Source organism: Podarcis cretensis (assembly GCF_951804945.1).
Source record: "Podarcis cretensis genome assembly, chromosome: 6".
Classification (NCBI taxonomy): domain Eukaryota; kingdom Metazoa; phylum Chordata; class Lepidosauria; order Squamata; family Lacertidae; genus Podarcis; species Podarcis cretensis.
The window spans coordinates 86,405,777-86,425,233 of NC_137175.1; the positions used below are offsets into that span (position 1 = coordinate 86,405,777).

The window sequence follows — 19,457 nt, forward strand, 5'->3', positions numbered from 1 at the left end:
CACACCCCTCCCCTGCTCTGCCCCAGCAAGCAGATTTGTGCCTGGAGAATGTATGGGTACTACGCTTCTTTGTAGTAAGAGTCACTCAGTTTGCAGAACAAGTGAGCTGGAGTTTGGTGGAAAAGTTGACAGACAAAGAGTCAACTGGGAAAGAGGCTACGTTCCACACCCACTTCTTGTCACCTCTCCACATTTGACATTTTACAGCTCTAAATCAGATTCTGGAAAGCCTACTTGCTGGCTGCTTCAAGCTCAAACCTAGCATTTCCCAAAAGCAAATAGTTTGGGTGTGTGGTGTGTGGGTGTGCCTTTGGGGCCATTTCCCAAGAAATCTGGGATGCAAGTCTTTCCCCATCTCTCCTGCCATATCCTTTAGCTTTCTGCATATTATTATTGTCGTTGTTGTTGTTGTTGTTGTTGTTATTATTATTATTATTATTATTATTATTATTATTATTATTATGCCACCCATCTGACTGGGTTGCCCCAGCCACTATGGGTGGCTCCCAACAAAATATTGAAAACACAATAAAACATCAACAATTAAGGACTTCTTTAATGGTTTTTGCAAAGGGGCTGCATGTGGTCACTTCAGGAAATGCTTGCTTAAAATGCTTGACACACTCTCTTCGTCAGGAAGTCTTCAAGGATGAAACGGGTTCTGTGATTTGACAACAGTTTGTGAAATCAGTTTTAGGCCCTTACACCAGCCAGCCTTAGCTAAAAGAACAGTTATAATTCTAGATCACTCTCCAACCAAGTTCCCATTGAAAATGACAGTAAATTGGAACATTAAGATTAACAGTAACATAATACAGTGGTACCTCGGGTTACAGACGCTTCAGGTTACGGATGCTTCAGGTTACAGACTCCGCTAACCCAGAAATAGTACCTCGGGTTAAGAACTTTACTTCAGGATGAGAACAGAAATCACGTGGCGGCAGCAGCCCCATTAGCTAAAGTGGTACCTCAGGTTAAGAACAGTTTCAGGTTAAGAACGGACCTCCAGAACGAATTAAGTTCTTAACCCAAGGTACCACTGTAAAATTGTCCCGCTCATAGTCAAAAATGCACAAAACAGAAGTCACAGTGTACAGGAATCTACCAATTAAACACAGAAGAGAGTTATTTCATTCCGGCTGTGAAAATGTCTTGGTAGCAAATGATCTGCGTAAAGACAAAATAATAGTAATACGATAATAGTAAATTAAAATTCTGCACCAGGACAAGCTGCTCTGATTTGCACAATTGATTTGGCTTTTGCTAGTCACAGGTGGGAAGAGTAGTAGGAACAATTGTGGCTGAGTGTTGTTGTGACTAAATGCAGCCAGATGCTTCACTAGTAAATAATGATATCCTATTTTATATGTTCTGGGGCTAAGCCCTTGAACTGAAACCAAATTCCATGGCTGCTACTTTGCGTAAATATGACCGGCACATTGCAACACTTCTTTTGATGTCTCTGTGTACAAGAGAGGATGTTTAGAAATCATCATTGGTTCAACAGAGATTCAGCAATGGGAAGTTGCATTCAGCAAGGGGAGAAGTCATTTTCAGGAACTGGTCTTTGGGACACCTCTTGTCTGCTAACTCACAGCCTGCTGGGCTGGTTTGATAGGAAGTCTTGACGTTCATGACCCTAAGAAGGCTTGATGCTAATGACCCCAATCTGTATATATGATGAGCACTTCAGAGCTTCATGGAAAACTTACTGAAACTGATGACCTCAAGCTCACTGTAGAACTTGTCATATGTCTCAACCCATGAGACAGACCACACTGTGATCTCATGCTCAAGTTTCCCACCACAGCTTGCGAACGCAGAAGTTCTTTCTTGAAGTCTCTCCCCAACTTTGCATCTAAATTTGGGCAAAGACAGATACAACGTGAGAGTGGTGGAGGTGGCCATTCCTTGCTCTCAAAAACAGATGCAGCCTTACTGATTTGTGCTGATTCCAGGAGTGGGAATTGTTTGCTAGGTTTTCATCCATTTGATTTGAGCTGGGGGAAACTGGTTGTGACCAGTGGTGTGTGGTGAGGTCTCAGGTGTGTGCAGAGGTCTCGGGTGTGTGCAGTTCTCGGTCTTCTTTCAGCCCGAGCAGCAGGTAAACTGGTGAATGCTTTTTCCTCCCACAAGTGAATGAGGCGATGACAAGGTGTTCAAAGTGTTACACTAGTTTGGGAGAGATAAGTGCAGAGAAAGTCAGAATGAGGGAGAACTGAGACATGGCAGAGACTGTCATAGCTTTAAGAAATACAGTGGTACCTCTGGTTACAGACACTTCAGGTTACAGACGCTTCAGGTTACAGACTCCGCTAACCCAGAAATAGTACCGCAGGTGAAGAACTTTGCTTCAGGATCGTGAACTTTGCTTCAGAAATTGTGCTCCGGTGGCGCGGCAGCAGTGGGAGGCCCCATTAGCTAAAGTCGTACCTCAGGTTAAGAACAGTTTAAGGTTAAGAACGGACCTCCAGAATGAATTAGGTTCTTAACTCGAGGTAGCACTGTATGGTTTATTCACCTATTTACTCACTCTGCATGGAGGGAGTCCAGCTCTTATAGCATGGTCCTTTCAAGAAGGGCTTATCCCCCACAACAGTGCAGCCCTGGAATCCAAGGCATCTCTCCCAGGCAGCCGGCAGCCAATCTGCCCAAGATGGATCCCCATAAGGTTACCAGTTTTTTTCAATGAATCCAGGGACACACCAATCAATCAGTCAGTCAATCAGTCAATCAATACTACACATTTGGGACATTGATGCTGCAGCGATGGTGGTGGCAGAGGGAAGGGAGGCTTCACACTGCCTTTCAGAGCAACCCCACCCCAACTCCTACTTGCGTGCAAGCAGGAGGGCGCAGGGATCTCTCAGGCAGCGCAATGCCTCCCTTCCCATCGGAGCAGCCCCAATCCCATTCCTACTTGCGTGCCAGCAGGAGGGGGCGGGGATCCCTCAGCTGGGAAGGGAGACTTCCCATTGCCTGGTTTGCTCATTTCTATATATTGGGTGCCTACATTCTGCATGGACTGGTTGCATGGCAACATGTGCAATTGGCTTTAGATACCTATTAGGTCCATAAATAATTACCATATAGCATATATTCAACACAAAAAACAGCAATAATTTTGTTGCTGACAAAAGACCGCTGGACATATAAAGGGCCCCATTACCCCATTCAGTAGCTTAGGGCCTCATCAAACCTCTATCTATCTATCTATCATCTATCATCTATCTATCTATCATCTATCTATCTATCATCTATCTATCTATCTATCTATCTATCTATCTATCTATCTATCTATCTATCTATCTATCTATCTATATCTATCATCTATCTATCTATCTATCTATCTATCTATCTATCTATCTATCTATCTATCTATCATCATCTATCTATCTATCTTTCAGAGATCTGCCTGTGGTTGTTGGAAAGAGCAGATTAGACGGGGTGGATCTTGTTCTGATCCTTCCTGGCTATATATTCAGCACTGACTTTTGATCAGGGCTGGTGCAGCTGGAAGGGCTGATCTAATCCTGAATGAGAAATTCCTGGGAAAAGAATACTTCTTCCAATCCCTCCTTTACCCGCTTTTACTTTGGCATCTGGGTGGGTGGGTGCATGTTGGTCATTATTTTTCTTTCCCTTTGAGGTCAGTGGCCGACTTCTAAATACACCAGCTCAATAAACACACCACTCAGCTCCTAAGTGTGCTTTCCATATAATTGACTTTTCTAAACCCTCTCGCTTTCAGATTAATGTGGGGCCCTTGGGGAGCCTGAATTCTGAATCTGAGACCAAAACCAGATCACACCAGCCTGCTCTAAATTTGCAACTCTCCACTCCTCCGCCGTCCAATAAAAGCCTCACAAAATATTCCATGAAAGTGCAATTCAGTTTACTCATATTATTATTATTAGCCGATCGTTGGCAAGGGCATTTAATTTGCATTAATGGAACAATGTTGTCATCATGATTCACGTATATACTTTCTACTTTGCAATCCCTGGAAACCTTTATCCAAATTGGTGTTTTCCCCCCCTTTCCTTTTCCAGATTAAATGTTTTTGTAGGCTATAAACTGCAAAAACAGCCACAGCAAAAGCCACAGCTGAAAATGGCAAATGGAATCTCTGGGTTAATGGGTTTGAGAGGCAGAGGAGTAGTTTGAGAGAAAGGTTGGGAAGTAATCTGATACCAACTGCTTCCCTGGGGGCAGGAGGTGGAGTGGCTCAGAATTTGTTCCTTTTTGCGCATCAGTTTTGTATTAAACTTTAAAATCTTCGCAAATAAATTCCACGTTTAAAGTTTGTTATGCATTTCTCTTTAAACTTTGGCTTCCTGCCTTTCCTTCCATGCTGTTCTTAATCCCATGCCATTTATATGCTGCACTCTAATAAACGTTTCACCTAAGACACATTATTCTGTTCAAAATATTATCATTTTTCTTCTGCTGTTCCTGTTTCGAATCCTGCTCACAATTTCATCTGATTATGATATGTTGCCATGTTTTCCAGATAACCCAAAATGGGCTTCCATCCTTCTATAAGTGTAGATTTTGCAACACACACACACACACACAAAACCACACAGCTAAATAACTTTTGTCTGAATATGGCAACCCTAGTTAAAGATGGATGTTGCTATTGTGTGAACTCTTCACATTCGTAAAATGTGAGTCAATGAGGCACAGCCTAGGGAGCAGGCCATTCAGGAGTAGAAGCTATAGATTTAAAATAACAATAATAAGGAAAGCAGAATAGCACCTTTATTTCACAGTTGGGTCCCCCCCCCCCCCCGTCCTTGCACAGAATTACAGTACAGTACAGTGAGAGAGAGGCAGAGGGAGAGACGTGGTTATGATCTCAAGTCTGGCAAAGAGATGCAAACAGCCAAAAGCTACGTGAGGTTCCTTTTTCTTGTTATTTCGGAAGAAATTGGTCACAGATTATGCAACCAAACAAAGCAATTGCTCCAAGACAGAGAGCTTGTGGGAATCGCTATGGTAACATCTGGAATGGAAGTTTTGCCTCATCTTTGTATTTATGTGAGTGTGAAGCACAAGGTTTGTGTATATACACAGGAGCCACGGAAAAGGTTTAGTTGGCAAAGATGCTCGCTGTGTCTCAGTCATCACAAACAGGAGATATTAGAGATATCAGAGACCCATTTCTGATGGAATCTGCTCCTGCCCTGGAGAATGCTGTTGGTGCTAATCCATGGGCCTACTTGTCACGCTCCTAAAAATCACTTCTGAAATTTAAAATTTGTCTTTTAGAATGCAGATGCCTAAAACCCATGCCAACCTTACTACTGCCCCACCCCCCACTCTGTCCTAGTTAATACTGCAACCTGTGTGCAGGGCTGGACTTTGGTTTTGGCACCATGTGCCAGCCCAAAATTTGGCTCCCTCCACCTTTCACTTTCCATTCTGCACATGCAGTAAGTCATAGTTGCGAAGCCCTGTGGTACCCCGCTTTGGCTCGGCAACCAGTTGCACTTGCCTAAATCTCCCTCTGCTGTGTGTACACTGGTGGGGTGGACTGCAATAAATGCCCCAGGCTAGCACCCTATGGCCACACTGTTGCACACCACCCTGGGATGCGGGTGGTGCTGTGGTCTAAACCACCGAGCCTTGGGATTGCTGATCACAAGGTCGGCAGTTTGAATCCCTGGAACAGAGTGAACTCTGGTTGCTCTGTCCCAGTTCCTGCCAACCTAGCAGTTTGAAAGCACGCCAGTTGAAGTAGATAAATAGGTACTGTTGCTGCAGGAAGGTAAATGGTGTTTCCTCGTGCTGTGGCTTCCATCACAGTGTCCCGTTGCACCAGAAGCAGTTTAGTCCTGCTGGCCACATGACCTGGAAAGCTGTCTGTGGACAAATGCCGGCTCCCTCGGCCGAAAGCAAGATGAGCGCTTCAACCCCATAGTTGTCTTTGACTGGACTTCCCGGTAATTGCACAGGGGTCCTTTACCTTTAGCTTTACCACCCCAATCTCTGAGCGGTGCAAGACTCTGGGAGTTCCAGGAGCTTACCTAGTGTTCAGTTTCTTTGGAATGTGGGACACATCCTGGAGACTCTGTCATCTTTGGGATATATGGTTTATTTACACATATATGCAACCTGAGCCTACAATGGAGAGGCTCATGGCATCAACATCCCAGAAGGTATTGCTTCTCCCATAGCCACAGCCTTGGATTCAAGCAGAAATCAAGCATTGTTCTTTCTCTGGCTTCTGCCTGCTTCTAGCCTAGCTCTCTTAACACACCTTCTCACTACCAGCCAAGTATGGAAGGGAGCCCACCCATCTGGCTTCTGCACAAAGCCACTTCATTACACAAAGGACCTATAGCATGTGTAGGCAAACTAAGGCCCGGGGCCCAGATACGGCCCAATTGCCTTCTAAATCCGACCCGCGGACGGTCCGGGAATCAGCATGTTTTTACATGAGTAGAATGTGTGCTTTTATTTATTTAAAATGCATCTCGGGGTTATTTGTGGGGCATAGGAATTTGTTCATTCCCCCCCCTTCAAAATATAGTCTGGCCCCCCACAAGGTCTGAGGGACAGTGGACCAGCCCCCTGCTGAAAAGGTTTGCTGACCCCTGACCTATAGTTAACTCACCAAGAAATTTGCCTGGCTTCTTCAACAATGAAATCTCACAACAATACATTTTTTGCCAAGCCACCTGATATGTAGCCCCTCCACTTGCTACTAGCAAGACAGGATGTCCCCACTAGGCCTTAGTCTCCATTCCCCCCCCCCACAAACCCGAGGTATATTACCCACCTGTGCTCTCTCTCACTATTTCCCTCCACTATCAGCAGAGGAAGCTGCGGTCTGCAGTAGCCCTTCAGAAGCCGCAGATGGAACAAGCAATTCATGTTGTTGTTGTTTCTGGAGACTAATGGCAAAGAGCCAAATGCAATGATTGTCAGGGTGCCCAGAACACTGGACTGGGCTCTTATTACATGTCTCTCTGATTTATTAGGGCTTTTCGGATTATTTTAGCTGCTCGCAACTAAAACTTTTAGAAGTAGAGTTTGAATTTTCTGCCTTGTATTGTCTTTCAGAATTAAGGATACTGCTGCCAAGGTAGCCTATAAAATGTCTTTCAAGCTGCCTCTGTCCAGTTTGTCCATGATGGTGTCAGGCAACCAGGCATGCTGTTGACATAGCAGTCCATGGGTATTTGATACTCTCTGCTATTCCTCAGGGCTGCCTGACCTTAAAAAGACTATCAGCAAAATGTGCCTTGCTCCCAGATGAAAACCTTTTGTAAAGTCTGTGATGTCGCTGTCCTTATCAATGGTGCAGCTTGACCGAGACGGATATCCATTAACACAGGGGGTGGGCAATGTGATTTTAGGTTTGTTGACACAAGTATCTTTATAAAGGTTGCAGTGCATTGAATATTTAGACTGAAGTTCAACCGTAATCTACTGAAGTTGTTTCTCAGGTTACTCTAGCCCTTTCATTTACCGTTGCTTTGTTCTCATTTAGAGCAGTGTGTTCTGTTTGGGGTTTCATCATGCTAGGAGGATAGTCACAAGCTGCCATTTTTCAATTACTTTCTTTTCCAAAAAGAAAAGTAAGAATGGGTGAGGGGAGAAGATGGAGCATGCAGGAGAAAGCAGGGGTGGGGGTGGGGAGAAAGGAAGAAAACTGTATGAAAATAAACATGGCCATTGGTTCTGCTTTACAGAAAATAATAATAAATTATTATTTTTAATACCCCACCCATCTGGCTGGGTTTTCCCAACCACTCTGGGCATCTTCCAACAAAATATTAAAATACAGTAATGCGTCAAACATTAAAAGCTTCCCTAAACAGGGCTGCCTTCAGATGTCTTCTAAAAGTCTGGTAGTTGTTGTTCTCTTTGACATCTGGTGGGAGGGCATTTCACAGGGCAGGTGCCACTACCGAGAAGGCCCTCTGCCTGGTTCCCTGTAACTTGGCTTCTCGCAGTGAGGGAACCACCAGAAAGCCCTCAGCGCTGGACCTGTGTCCGGGCAGAACGATGGGGGAGGAGACGCTCCTTCAGGTATACTGGGCCAAGGCCATTTAGGGTTTTAAAGCTCATCACCAACACTTTGAATTGTGCTCAGAAACATACTGGGAGCCAATGTAGGTCTTTCAAGCTCTTTCAAACCGTCCTCTATTTGAAATGTTTTTTTTCTAAGCAGGCACACAAGCCACCAGGACTTTCCCACTGTGGTGCAGTGTACTGCATTGCTTATATATTTATTACTTCAGTTTTGAAAGAATTTGTATTTCTCATATTGCTTCCTTTTGGTTGGGATTTCTAAACCTCTTAAACGTATATAAATTGGCAGTATACTAACAGTATTTCTGCTTAAATCATCAAAAGAAGGCTCTTCCTGCAAGAAGCTTGGGACAAAAGAGTTTGCTAATTTTGCAACATCACTGCATTGCAGGTTTAATCGCCTTGGTTTTAAGGGGCTTATCATTTGAAATGTTTTGATGTCAATAGCCCACCTTTCCCCCCCAACCCCCAGGAGTAGAAGAAAAGAGTGCACTAATGTTCTAGTAAAATAAAAATAATTTATTAAAACATATCTGCTCTTCAAAAGGACAACTTCACTGAAGTTTGTCCTCAAGTCAGTACTTTCAGCATGGGTAGGAGTGTTCAACACAACCAGTCTACCTAAACACACACACATACACATACACATCTACAGCTGTTGTTTTAAGTCTGGGCTAAGTTCTCCTCCATCTGCACCTTCAATGCAGGCAAACTTTGACCCCAGTTAACCAGCCAGTCAGCATGCTCTGTTTTAAGTCAGTTATCTCTGCATGAAATGTTAACAGTTAACGTCAGAATTTATGTTGAGCAGTTGCACATCTGTGCAGAGATGCAAGCTCTGTAGGGAACCCGCCTGAGGAACCCTATAAATTATTATATGCTGCCAGTTGTTTAGGAAAAGTAGAGACAGCGAAATATTCAAAGCATTTTCTGTGTCCCAGAAAAAGTCGGTCTGCGCAGAGCTACTCCAGAGCTTATTTACTTTAGCAAGGGAGGCTTGCTATCTGGCTTAAGAGTGTCAACGCATCCATGTTGATAGATGGATCTGGATGACTCAAAATGCGTCAGACGCTCCTTGCCAACAGCATCTTTTTAATGAATTTTCCCTAGTAACTGGCCAGCAGTTTCACTTGGGTTTTCCTTGTGGACTATATTATTGCAGCGTGCTGGAATCTGAGAACTGCCAGAGTCAATATATGCCCATCCTCCGTGGAAACATATAAGTTACATCTGGGCAGATCTCCTGCACAGTCAGTTCATTTCAGTCCATCCAGCCTGCAAAGACATGGGCTTTCTCCTTAACGGGAAAAAAATGGCACTCTTTTCTGTTTTGCTTCCTCTTCCCTCCCGGACTTGGAGTTCATGTCGCCTGAGGCTCCTTATGGATTGGCATTTTACACAACTCCTGGTAGAATTCAGACTCCAGGAACCGTGGATAGGCATTATTCTCCATCAAGCTATAGACTCTCTTCTGGGCTGTGCTGAAGCAAGTGTCTGTAGCCTCTTGGAGGTTCTGAGCAATGGTATTCTTGGTCTGAAAGTCTATGTTGATCTGAAATTAAAGGAAAGAAAGAACATGAATTGCCCATTCCGGATCAGACCCAAGGAATCATTTAACCTAAACCTCTACTCAACAGTGGCTAGCCAGCTGCCTTGAGACATTCACAAAGATGAGTGACCTTCACCTGCTGCTTACTCCCAGGATCTAATAATCTCAGGTAAACTGCCTCTAAATTTGGAGGCTGCATTCAACTGCTGTGACAAATGGCAACTGACAGAGAAATTCAGGAATGCATATAGGCCTAACTGTTTTCAAGTCATCAAAGCCAAAAGTCATTGCACCCCCTCTTGCAACAAGGAACTATGTTCCAGCATGCCCACATATTTTTACAAGGCCAAGCAATTTGTGGATGAGCAGAATTCTCCTATCCCTCTGTACTGTGAACACCAGTAGAATGAATATAGCTTGTGAGTGGTGGCATTTTTCCTTTGGTACAGATTAAGGGAAGCTACAAACCCACCAGACTCATGGTAGCCAAGATTAGGGCTGGTGGTTTTAATACCAGTGGGATTTTAACTGGGTAAATAATGCTACTCTTTTTTTCTACTAGTAAAATACTTTGCACCAGTCGTGTAACATGATGCTTGGCTGTGCACAGACTCTGCAGGAAAGTCCCTTGTTGTGGTATGCTGCTACTTATATTAAGTGCTACCTAAAAATTGGATGTATGGGAGACCCATTGGGGTCTGTTAAGTTTCCCCTAGCCTTCACCTTAATGAGAATGTGATGTCCACTTTGGTAAGTTACAATCTCACAGCCTAAGAACATGTAGGGCCTATTTTAAGTTGCATTTTCCTTTTAATTGTGAACTCTGGACTGAAACCCTAGGAGAACTGTACACGGAAACCAATATATCAGAACTGCCAGTTCTGTATGGATTTAAGCAAGAGTTCTGGAGCAGGCGTTTATAGAGTAGCCTTCCCATAAGCTGGTGTTCTCTAGATATTTTAGACTTCAGACCCCATCAGCCCCAGCCAGCCTGCCCAATGATTAGGTATTTTGGTAAGCCACCATATTGAGAAAGGATACTATAAAATCTGCTCACAGACTAAACTTTCTTGTGGATTCTCAGTTATGATACAGTTGTTTTCCAAGTGGATTTCTTCCCTGGGAGTAAATTACAAATACCAAATGGGTAACAAAGTGAGCCTTGGAATGAGTATTCCTTATGATGCCACTGAAAGGAATAGAAAGTGATGAGAGAGTGAAAAAAGTAAATAACTTGGGAAGTTTTGCTTACCTCTTTGGGAGCTTCCTTTTCAATAAAGTCACTGTAAATCTTCTTAGCCTTGGCGGTCATTTTCTGTGGGGACTTCGTTTTCTTGAAATCCTCACAAGCCAGCCAGAAGTCAATGTTCTCTTCACAAAACTCAGATTTCAAGAATGCTCTGAACGCTGCCAGACCATCTACAAAGGAAGGTGAAAGAGATGGATTAGCTCAAAACATCCCAGGAATGCTGTGTGTATATATACATTGCCTTCATATGTCTCTCTCTTGTTCACTCTGCAACTTCCTTGGATCATTTAAATAAAAAGTACCAGAACTCGCCCCCACTTAAAAAAAACCACCCCAGAGTATGAGGAATCTAAAGTGACCAGCCAATTTTATATTCTGTATCATATTTTTTAAATCAACTTGTGTTCTTTTCCAAGAAGCCTTGAAAGTGAAAGCAGGGAAAACATTCTACAATTTCTCCCCTGCCGTTTTGAAATTGTATATTAACCTTTAGATGTTTATGGAGCTTCTGGAAGGTATCTGCAATGGAAAGGCTGACTCGAGAGTCCACTTGGCAGCAAATGCCATATAACTAATGAGAAGTCTGCATTTTTTCATTAGCTTAGCAAGTAAAGGCATAGCTGCAGAGTGAACTGAGCTCCCATACAGGAGCTCATAGAGGAACAGATCAAAAAAGGATCATATTAATGAGAAATGTGCATCAGAGCATGGCACAAGGCAGGCGCTTTTCTTACTCATAACCAACAATACAGGCATCGGAGTGCACTGTCTGCAGGAGACCTTAGCCAAAGTTGACCGAAATCGATTAAAGGCTCCTAAATATTGCAGGAGCTTTGAATTGAACTAATAATGGGCACCTTGCAGCCTGGAGACTCTTAAATGCAGCACTCTGGTGGAAAAGACTACATTTTAAGCCAGTGGTACTACATCTGTATATGGCACAAAGTCCAAACAGTAATGGACACTAACTGAGGTTGGAGGGCAATTGGCACCCCATAATAATCAGCTACTTGGCAGGTGCCTATTGGAAAAACCTGGATTACCCATCAAGGCATTTTGCCATCAGCCAGAGAAATACACAGGAGATTACAAGAATGGATTTTTAACAGCACCCAGCTGTTCTGCATGGCACATGCAAGACTAAGGGTTAGTGGAACCTGAATCTGTGCACAAGTGAATATGGGCACAACTGCTTTACTGTCCCATAGTGTGATCAATTGTGGAGCTTTTAAATGAGTCTTTTCCTACAGAGTGTAAGCACCGCTCAGCACACCGCCTTGCCACGTGCAGGAAGAAACTGCTCTCTCTTTTCTTCACTGCAGATGTCTATCCTCCAGCTTACATAGTTCCAAAGGAATGCAAGGCCAGCTAAAAATATAGGCTAGTTATGGAACTGCAAAACAGGAGAGCTCTTACCACGGGAAGCGTTGTGGAGTTATGCATGGATAGAATCATGCTTTCTAGGAATATGGGTCCCAAAGCAGCCACAAACGCCCATGGGAACAGCTAACTCCTAACATCTTTTCCAGAACCCTCACAAAAGGAGCCACTATTCTTGTGTGTTAACGTCTTGCTCATTAATTGAACTTACATTTGTTAGCAAGCAGCTCATCAAATGCTTCTGACCATAGCTGGGCTTCCTCAGGAGATGGCCTGGAATAAACAGGAGAAAAATAGGATGATTATTATTACTGCTTTGGTGGCCTATTGCATAGATTTTTTAAAATAATAAAAAATCCACTGGTGAGAAAAAGTGAGATGCATACCTAAGAAATGCCTTTTGCTGCCCTTTCCTGTTGGCCTTTGCAGTGGTAGAACTGGAAGAGTTCTGCAGGAAGTAACTCAGCCGTGATTTCCAATCTTTCATGCTAAAAGAAAACAAAGAAAAATCAAGTTCAATTAACTGTACCCTTTGATTTTAAAGTGCAAAGAAGTCTGAATCTGCAGCTAATTAACATAAACTGAGTTCTGTTTGCTTAACAAAATTCCCAGATTTTAATTTAGTACCCGATTTATGCTCAATAACTTCTTTTATCTCTGTAACCCAGCTGAGCTTCACAACTCAAGGCTTTTCATGATTGACAAATGAGTGAACAGACTTCCACTGAAAAGCATTATGCTTGAGCCCTGGTGGCCCATTGAAGCACATGCAAGCTAGTTCTTGCATATTCATTATTTGCTGAATGCATCTGCAAGACAACAAGGACCAATTACCGAGAACTATTTCAGCAGGATCAGAGATAAATTCTGAGAATAGGGAGTTCAATGCAATCATATATTTTTTTCAAAAAATTACTTGCTCATGCCTCTTTCCCTTCACACAAAATGCTAGACTTGTGAGAATTAAGTTGAAGACTCCCTGTTAGTAGAATGGCAGGACAAATGGTAAAATGAATCTTATGCATGCTTCCTTGTAGCAAATTCCGCTAACCCTAAGAAGAGGACACACAATGGATCAGGTTCTGAATCTCACTTTCCTGGTCTGGAAATATCACTCGGGCTTTCAATACAGTACTAAACAATATTTGCATGCTGCAGCCGATCTAATATTAGTACAATACTGCAAAATATCCAGATTGATTCTGCAGAACATGGACAGCCAAGCCAACCTTGGCAACTATCCTGTAGCCAGGAGATGCAGAATGCATTTTAAACCATGCCAAGCAGCAGATACGATTTACAGGTTTTTCGATTTTGCACAACAGGCATGCCTTGCAATATTTGAAAGATAATACTGACTTTTGTTTTTTAAAAAGCACAACGCTCCAAACATCAGCTGCCTTTTGCTCCAATGGGGAAAAACTTATTTCACCAAGGGTTGGACTGAATTGCATACTTCCTCCTCAAGCTAAAAGAAATGAAAAGACCCCTTTGAAAGGATCGATCGTCTCTCATATGCGCCAGTTCTCAGTTCTTCATTCAGAATGTTTGCGGATCAGACTTCACAAAGATTCTTTTCCCATCCGGAATACAAAACTCCCGAGGCAATAGGATGCTAGGGTGCTTAAGTGCATGCAAAAGCACGCTTTGTTAAGACTGAAACGCAACACTGCTTGGAATGAAAGACGATGCAGCCACAGCGAAGCACTTTTAAGCCCCAGTCATTCCCATAGGAAGAGTAGCCGCAATTCCTGGGAACTTGTGGGGCGCTGCAAATTCCTGCCACCCTACACACGTTTTCTATTAAGTTTCGCTGCAAACAGCGAGGCTGACTTCAGTAAGGAAACTTAAGGCTGAACTGTAAGAGCACTCTAGGACATTCCCAACGGTCCTTTGCAAAACTGTTTCATGCCTGTCCCAAAAATCAACCACACCTGCAAGCCTTATAGACTACGCTCCGCCGGTGCCGGACAGTGCAAGCCTCTGAGCTGCACAGAACCCTTCGCCCAAAACCGCTCTGCCTAACTCCCTAAACTTGCGACCAAAAAACCGTAAGAAACTAAAACGAAACCAGAAGAAAAAAATGCACAGCATCCGCGGGGGGGGGGGGAGGGAATCCCTTTTACCACCTCCAGGATTAAGAGCAGAACTTTGCTCTAGCACGAAACATTCCGATCCAAAAGAAAGAAATGTGGTTTATAATTTGCCCCTTCTTCCTAAAAGAGAACCTGCCTTTCTAATGGTCACCCGTTGGATTTTTGCCTTTTAACTTACATGGTTCTCTTCATCTTCCCCTTTTTCTCTTCTTTGCTTTGGCAGTTGCTGGCGCTCCTCTCCATTGGGCTGCAGTTGTGCTGGAGAGCCAGAAACATTGCACTCTGCATAATCGGAATTTCCGCTTCGAGGTGCTTCCCCGAGCTCTGCTGCGAGATACTGTAACTGAGCTGTAGCCGGGGCTCGCCTTTTATATAGAGGAAGGCTGGCGGGGGCGGGGTTTCGACCTCACGCCTTCCGCGCGCTGATTCGCTTTAGCGCAAGGGACACAAGCCAAGGACGCCTCCCAACCCAGGCGCTCGCCAGCCAGGCTCTGACGCAGGCAGTGCGCTCCCGTCTTGCACAAAAGCAGCCGGGCTGGTGCAAGCGCTTCCCTCCCCTCTTGCAATGCTTCATCTTTTGTTCTCCCCCCCTTAACAACAAAAAAAGACTTTTGAGAGACTTGGCTTTTTTTGGCAGCTGGGAACGGGCGAAAAATAGACCTCACGAGCCGCTTGCAAATTGGGGATACGGTTGCAGGAGATAAAAATATTCCGGTGACTTTTCTGCTTTGCAGCTAGGTGGATGGCGAGAGCCTTATATGGTGTTGATTTCATTTTATGAGGAGAGAACTTGCAAGAGACAGGAGCGGGGCTGGGGTGGACCCGCACATTTTAAATATCGGTAAATTCCCACCCACCTTTCATCAACAGCCTCAGATACTGAAACACACCGGGGAATAACACCCTGTGATATTTTCAGGTAACGGTTTTTAGGATCCTGCACGTTTAGGTTGCAAGCCGTTATACACAGTTACCTGACATAAAGTCCCACAAAAACCAGCGGGGTTTACTTATGAGTAGACATGCATAGAATTGCATTAGCTAGTGCACGTTTCTGCCCCTTTTCAAAGAGACCTGCGATAAACCTTGCCAAAACGATCTTTGTAGGACAAGCATCTCTTAAAGCAGTAGCTCCTGGAAATGCAATGTTTTGAACCTAGGCTGGAAGGGATTTTGCTCCCTTCCTTTTTGGTGGGTAGTTTTGCACAACCTGCCTGTGCTTGTCTTTATCCCGTGTTGCTGTGTCTACAGAAAAATACTCCAATGAGCTAGGAAAGTTTCTTATACTTAACCTGTTCTCTGGATGGAACCGAGGTTGCAGCGAGCCTCAAAAACACATGCACACACAATACAATGCACATTTAGTCCGTTAGGAAACCAGGTCAGTTTGGGACTTAGATCTGAACCAGGGTTCAGATTCCACTGCACCCCAAAGACAAATTACTGGCTTGATTTCAGACTGCCTGTTCTCAGTGTTAGGTTCACATGTTCACAAGAGAAATGACAACCGAGACCTGCAAAAAAAGAAAAAGGAAAGAAGGAAGGAAGGTTGCAGTGTCCTTTTCCGACAACTCTTCCAGGACACTCCATTTCAGCCACATAAGGCTTGGCACTCTGAGAACCATAATTAATTTGGTATTAGTGGGCTATATCAAGACAGATTTTTCCTTCTCTCTTTGATCTCCACAAATCAGTTAATAGAATCCTGAATATTATTTTTTGTTAAAGGAGGGGGGGCGCTCTTTAATTTCCCTTGTCTTTATGCTTGCACCTTGCTCAGAAATCTGGATCTATTCCTTGCTATGAAGATCTTTGGCCAGCAGAGTCTGATCTGAGACTTTCGGTCTAACATCATTTAGGCATGTGGCATTTCACATTCCCCTCCCCGGCTTTACTACTTGTTTGTCCTGAAACTTTTCTCTGAGAGGATACATTAAAAAAAAAGACAGAAAAAAAGAGGAAATGCAGGGGGATATTTATTGCTGGAGTATTATATAATGCAAAATGGTTGCATGCTGAGAGGCAAAACGTCAGCCTCGTCTCACTATCACTTCCACTACTGCTTTCTCCAGACACTGACTGCAAAATGTTGCATCAGAATCAGCCCACAGTGAGAGAGCTTGTCTCGGTTTTTGAGCAGTTGGGAAAATACCAGCTACCGTGGGAAAGAGTAGCAATGTCACGTTGTAGGGGAGTGGGCACAATAATCCCCTGGGTGAACTTTTCACCCAACTTGGATGGCTTCAAAGAAGGATTAGACAAATTCATAGAGGGTCAGGCTATCAGTGGCTACCAGCCAAGCCGGCTATATTCTACTGCCACTGTTGGAGTCAGCAATGCTTTCGAATGCCAACTGCTGGGACTCCCAGCTGGGGAGAATGCCTTTAGAATAATAGAATTATAGAGTGAAAGGGATCCTGAAGATCATCTAGTCAAACCCCCTGCAGGAATATGCAGCTATCCCATACAAGGATTGAACCTGCAACCTTGGCATTTTCAGCACAACGCTCTGGCCTTGTTGCACTCAGGTCCTGAGTTCAGGCTTCTCAAAGGCAGCTGGTGGTTATTATTATTTTATTTATATCTATTAGTCACTTTACTAATAAACAAAATGACACAAAGCGACTTACAAACACAACAGAAATATTAAAACCAATGAACAAACACAATGTATAGAAACAACAACAAAAAAAAATTAAACACATTGACACAAGACAAATCTAGCAGATCCTAGAAAGCTACAAATTCTTAAAAGCACTTCAAGCTAAAGGTAAAGGTAAAGGACCACTGGATGGTTAAGTCCAGGCAAAGGTGACTATGGGGTTGCGGCACTCATCTCACTTTCAGACTTAGGGAGCCAGCGTTTGTCCACAGGCAGCTTTCCGGGTCATGTGGCCAGCAGGACTAAACTGCTTCTGGTGCAACAGAACACCGTGGTGGAAATCAGAGTGCATGGAAACACCGTTTACCTTCCCGCTGCCGCGGTACCTATTTATCTACTTGCACTGGTGTGCTTTTGAACTGCTAGGTTGGCAGGAGCTGGGACAGAGCAATGGGAGTTCACCCGTCATGGGGATTTGAACCACCGACCTTCTGATCGGCAAGCCCAAGAGGCTCAGTGGTTTAGACCACAGCGCCAGCTGCATCAAAAGCCTGGGTTAAAAGAAAAGTTTTTGCCTTAGTCTCAAACTTGACAGAGAAGGCTCCAGATGAACCTCTTGGATGAGAATATTCCACAAGTAGGGAGCCACCACTGAAAAGGCCCTTTCTCATATTGCCACCCCGTGGACCCATCATAGAATGGACACATGGAGTAGGGGCTCAGATAGGGATTGCAAGTCTGGGGATTTTGGAGTCCTGAGTAACGTAAGGTTTCATAGGTTAAAAACCATCCCTTTGATTTGAGCCTAGAAATGGCTTGGTAGCCAGTGCATTGGGTCAGGATTGGTGTTATATACTTAGAGCAGCTTGAATCATGCACAAACGGCAGCTTCCATATTGTCTTCAAAGGCAGTGCCTTGTATCACACATGTCCAGCTAGGGGTGTAGCTGGGCCACCAGTCAAAACTGATGGAAGGAAATCTGTGCTACGTAAGACCACCTGAGCCTCAAGCAACAGTGATAGATCCAGTAGTACCATCTACTCCAGGAGTTGGCAAGGCTTACCAGGCATGGGCTGGATCACTCCCGTGGAGATCATCTGTGGGCCGGACCGGCTCAGCGCAACACCAGAAATCGTGTCTGTGGATGTCTACGGCACCGGAAATCCATTATGCGCATGCTCAGATGCCAAAGATTGTACCTGCGTAGAAGCGATTTTCGGCATCTGGGCATGCACAGAAGTGATTTCCAGAGCCGCGGAAGAGAGTCCCTGTGCCGTGTTGCGCAGGTTTAGCGCAGCGCGTGGGGACTCGCCGAGCAGGCGGCTCAGTTCAGGGACGGCTTGTGGACCAGTTAAATGGCCTCCATGGGCTGCTTCCAGCCCATGGGCCTTAGGTTGCCGACCCCTGATCTACTCTTCAAGCACAGGCCACCTCCCATCCATCTGGCCTAGGGAACCAGCCTTTTCTATTCTTTTTTTTCCCTTTTCTTTTTTAAAGAAAAGATTGTTTTGGACTTTTTTTTCTTTTTTCTTTTTGAGAAGAAGAGTTTGGATTTGATATCCTGCTTTATCACCACCCTAAGGAATCTCAAAGTGGCTTACATTCTCCTTTCCCTTCCTCCCCCACAATAAACACTCTGTGAGGTGAGTGGGGCTGAGAGACTTCAGAGAAGTGTGACTAGCCCAAGGTCACCCAGCAGCTGCATGTGGAAGAGAGGGGAATCGAACCCGGTTCACCAGATTACAAGTCCACTGCTTGAACCACTACACCACACTGGCTCACGTTTTTATTGGGTTTTTACAGTTTTATATTGAATCAAATAACACAATATAAGATTTGTCATATAAAAGAAAACAACCCCCCCCCCCGTAACTTCCCTCAACTTCCCCTTCTGGTTCTTTAAAATATTTACTACTTGTGCTGAATTATTATCTTTTTTTGATAATCTTACACCTTAATGCTCTTATTTTCTTATCAGTTTTATACCAAATTTTCCTTCATGATTACATCTCATCTTACAGTCTATTTCATTCCATGTTGTCCTTACTTAACCTTTTCTCTGATTTTCTTACTTGTAAGTGTTTAATCAAACCCTGCTAGTGGGTCCATTGTATTTCTGTAAAGACAACATAAAAGGGGGAACCAGTCTTTTCTTGATTAAGCTTCTGTTGGCCATTGTTGTTATAGGCTGATCCACAGGCACTTCTTAAATTCTTAACTTGATTGCCTTGGAACAACTCAACAATTCCCCGCAGACCCTGTGGGAGTAAGTGAGCAACTATGAATGGATTTTATGTAGTTTATGGGGGGTGGGTACACTCAGCCAGTGCCCCGGACCTGAACAGTTGCCTCCTAAGGATTAAAGGTAAAAAGGGTAAGTAATAAAGCCTGCCAGTGGCTTAGATGGTTGAGCAATCTCTCTCAGACTTGGCTAATTGACATGTGACAAAACTTGGAAGTGAGAACAACCACCCATTTATTAAGAGCAGACAAACCAGTTGGGCTTAAAACAGGAACAACCTGAAACCTAGCTC

At 44.0% G+C, this 19,457-nt stretch overlaps 1 protein-coding gene across 1 annotated transcript; it reads right to left on the bottom strand.

Annotated features, from left to right (window-relative positions):
• Positions 1-8,544: 8,544 nt before the first annotated feature.
• On the bottom strand, positions 8,545-14,669 carry RGS2 (regulator of G protein signaling 2). Its single transcript, XM_079980823.1, has 5 exons — positions 14,499-14,669; positions 12,611-12,712; positions 12,436-12,497; positions 10,848-11,014; positions 8,545-9,598 (listed from the first exon to the last, which is right to left on the bottom strand). The coding sequence occupies exons 1-5, from the start codon at positions 14,606-14,608 to the stop codon at positions 9,407-9,409; spliced, it is 633 nt and encodes a 210-aa protein (XP_079836949.1). The 5' UTR covers positions 14,609-14,669; the 3' UTR covers positions 8,545-9,406.
• Positions 14,670-19,457: the final 4,788 nt, after the last annotated feature.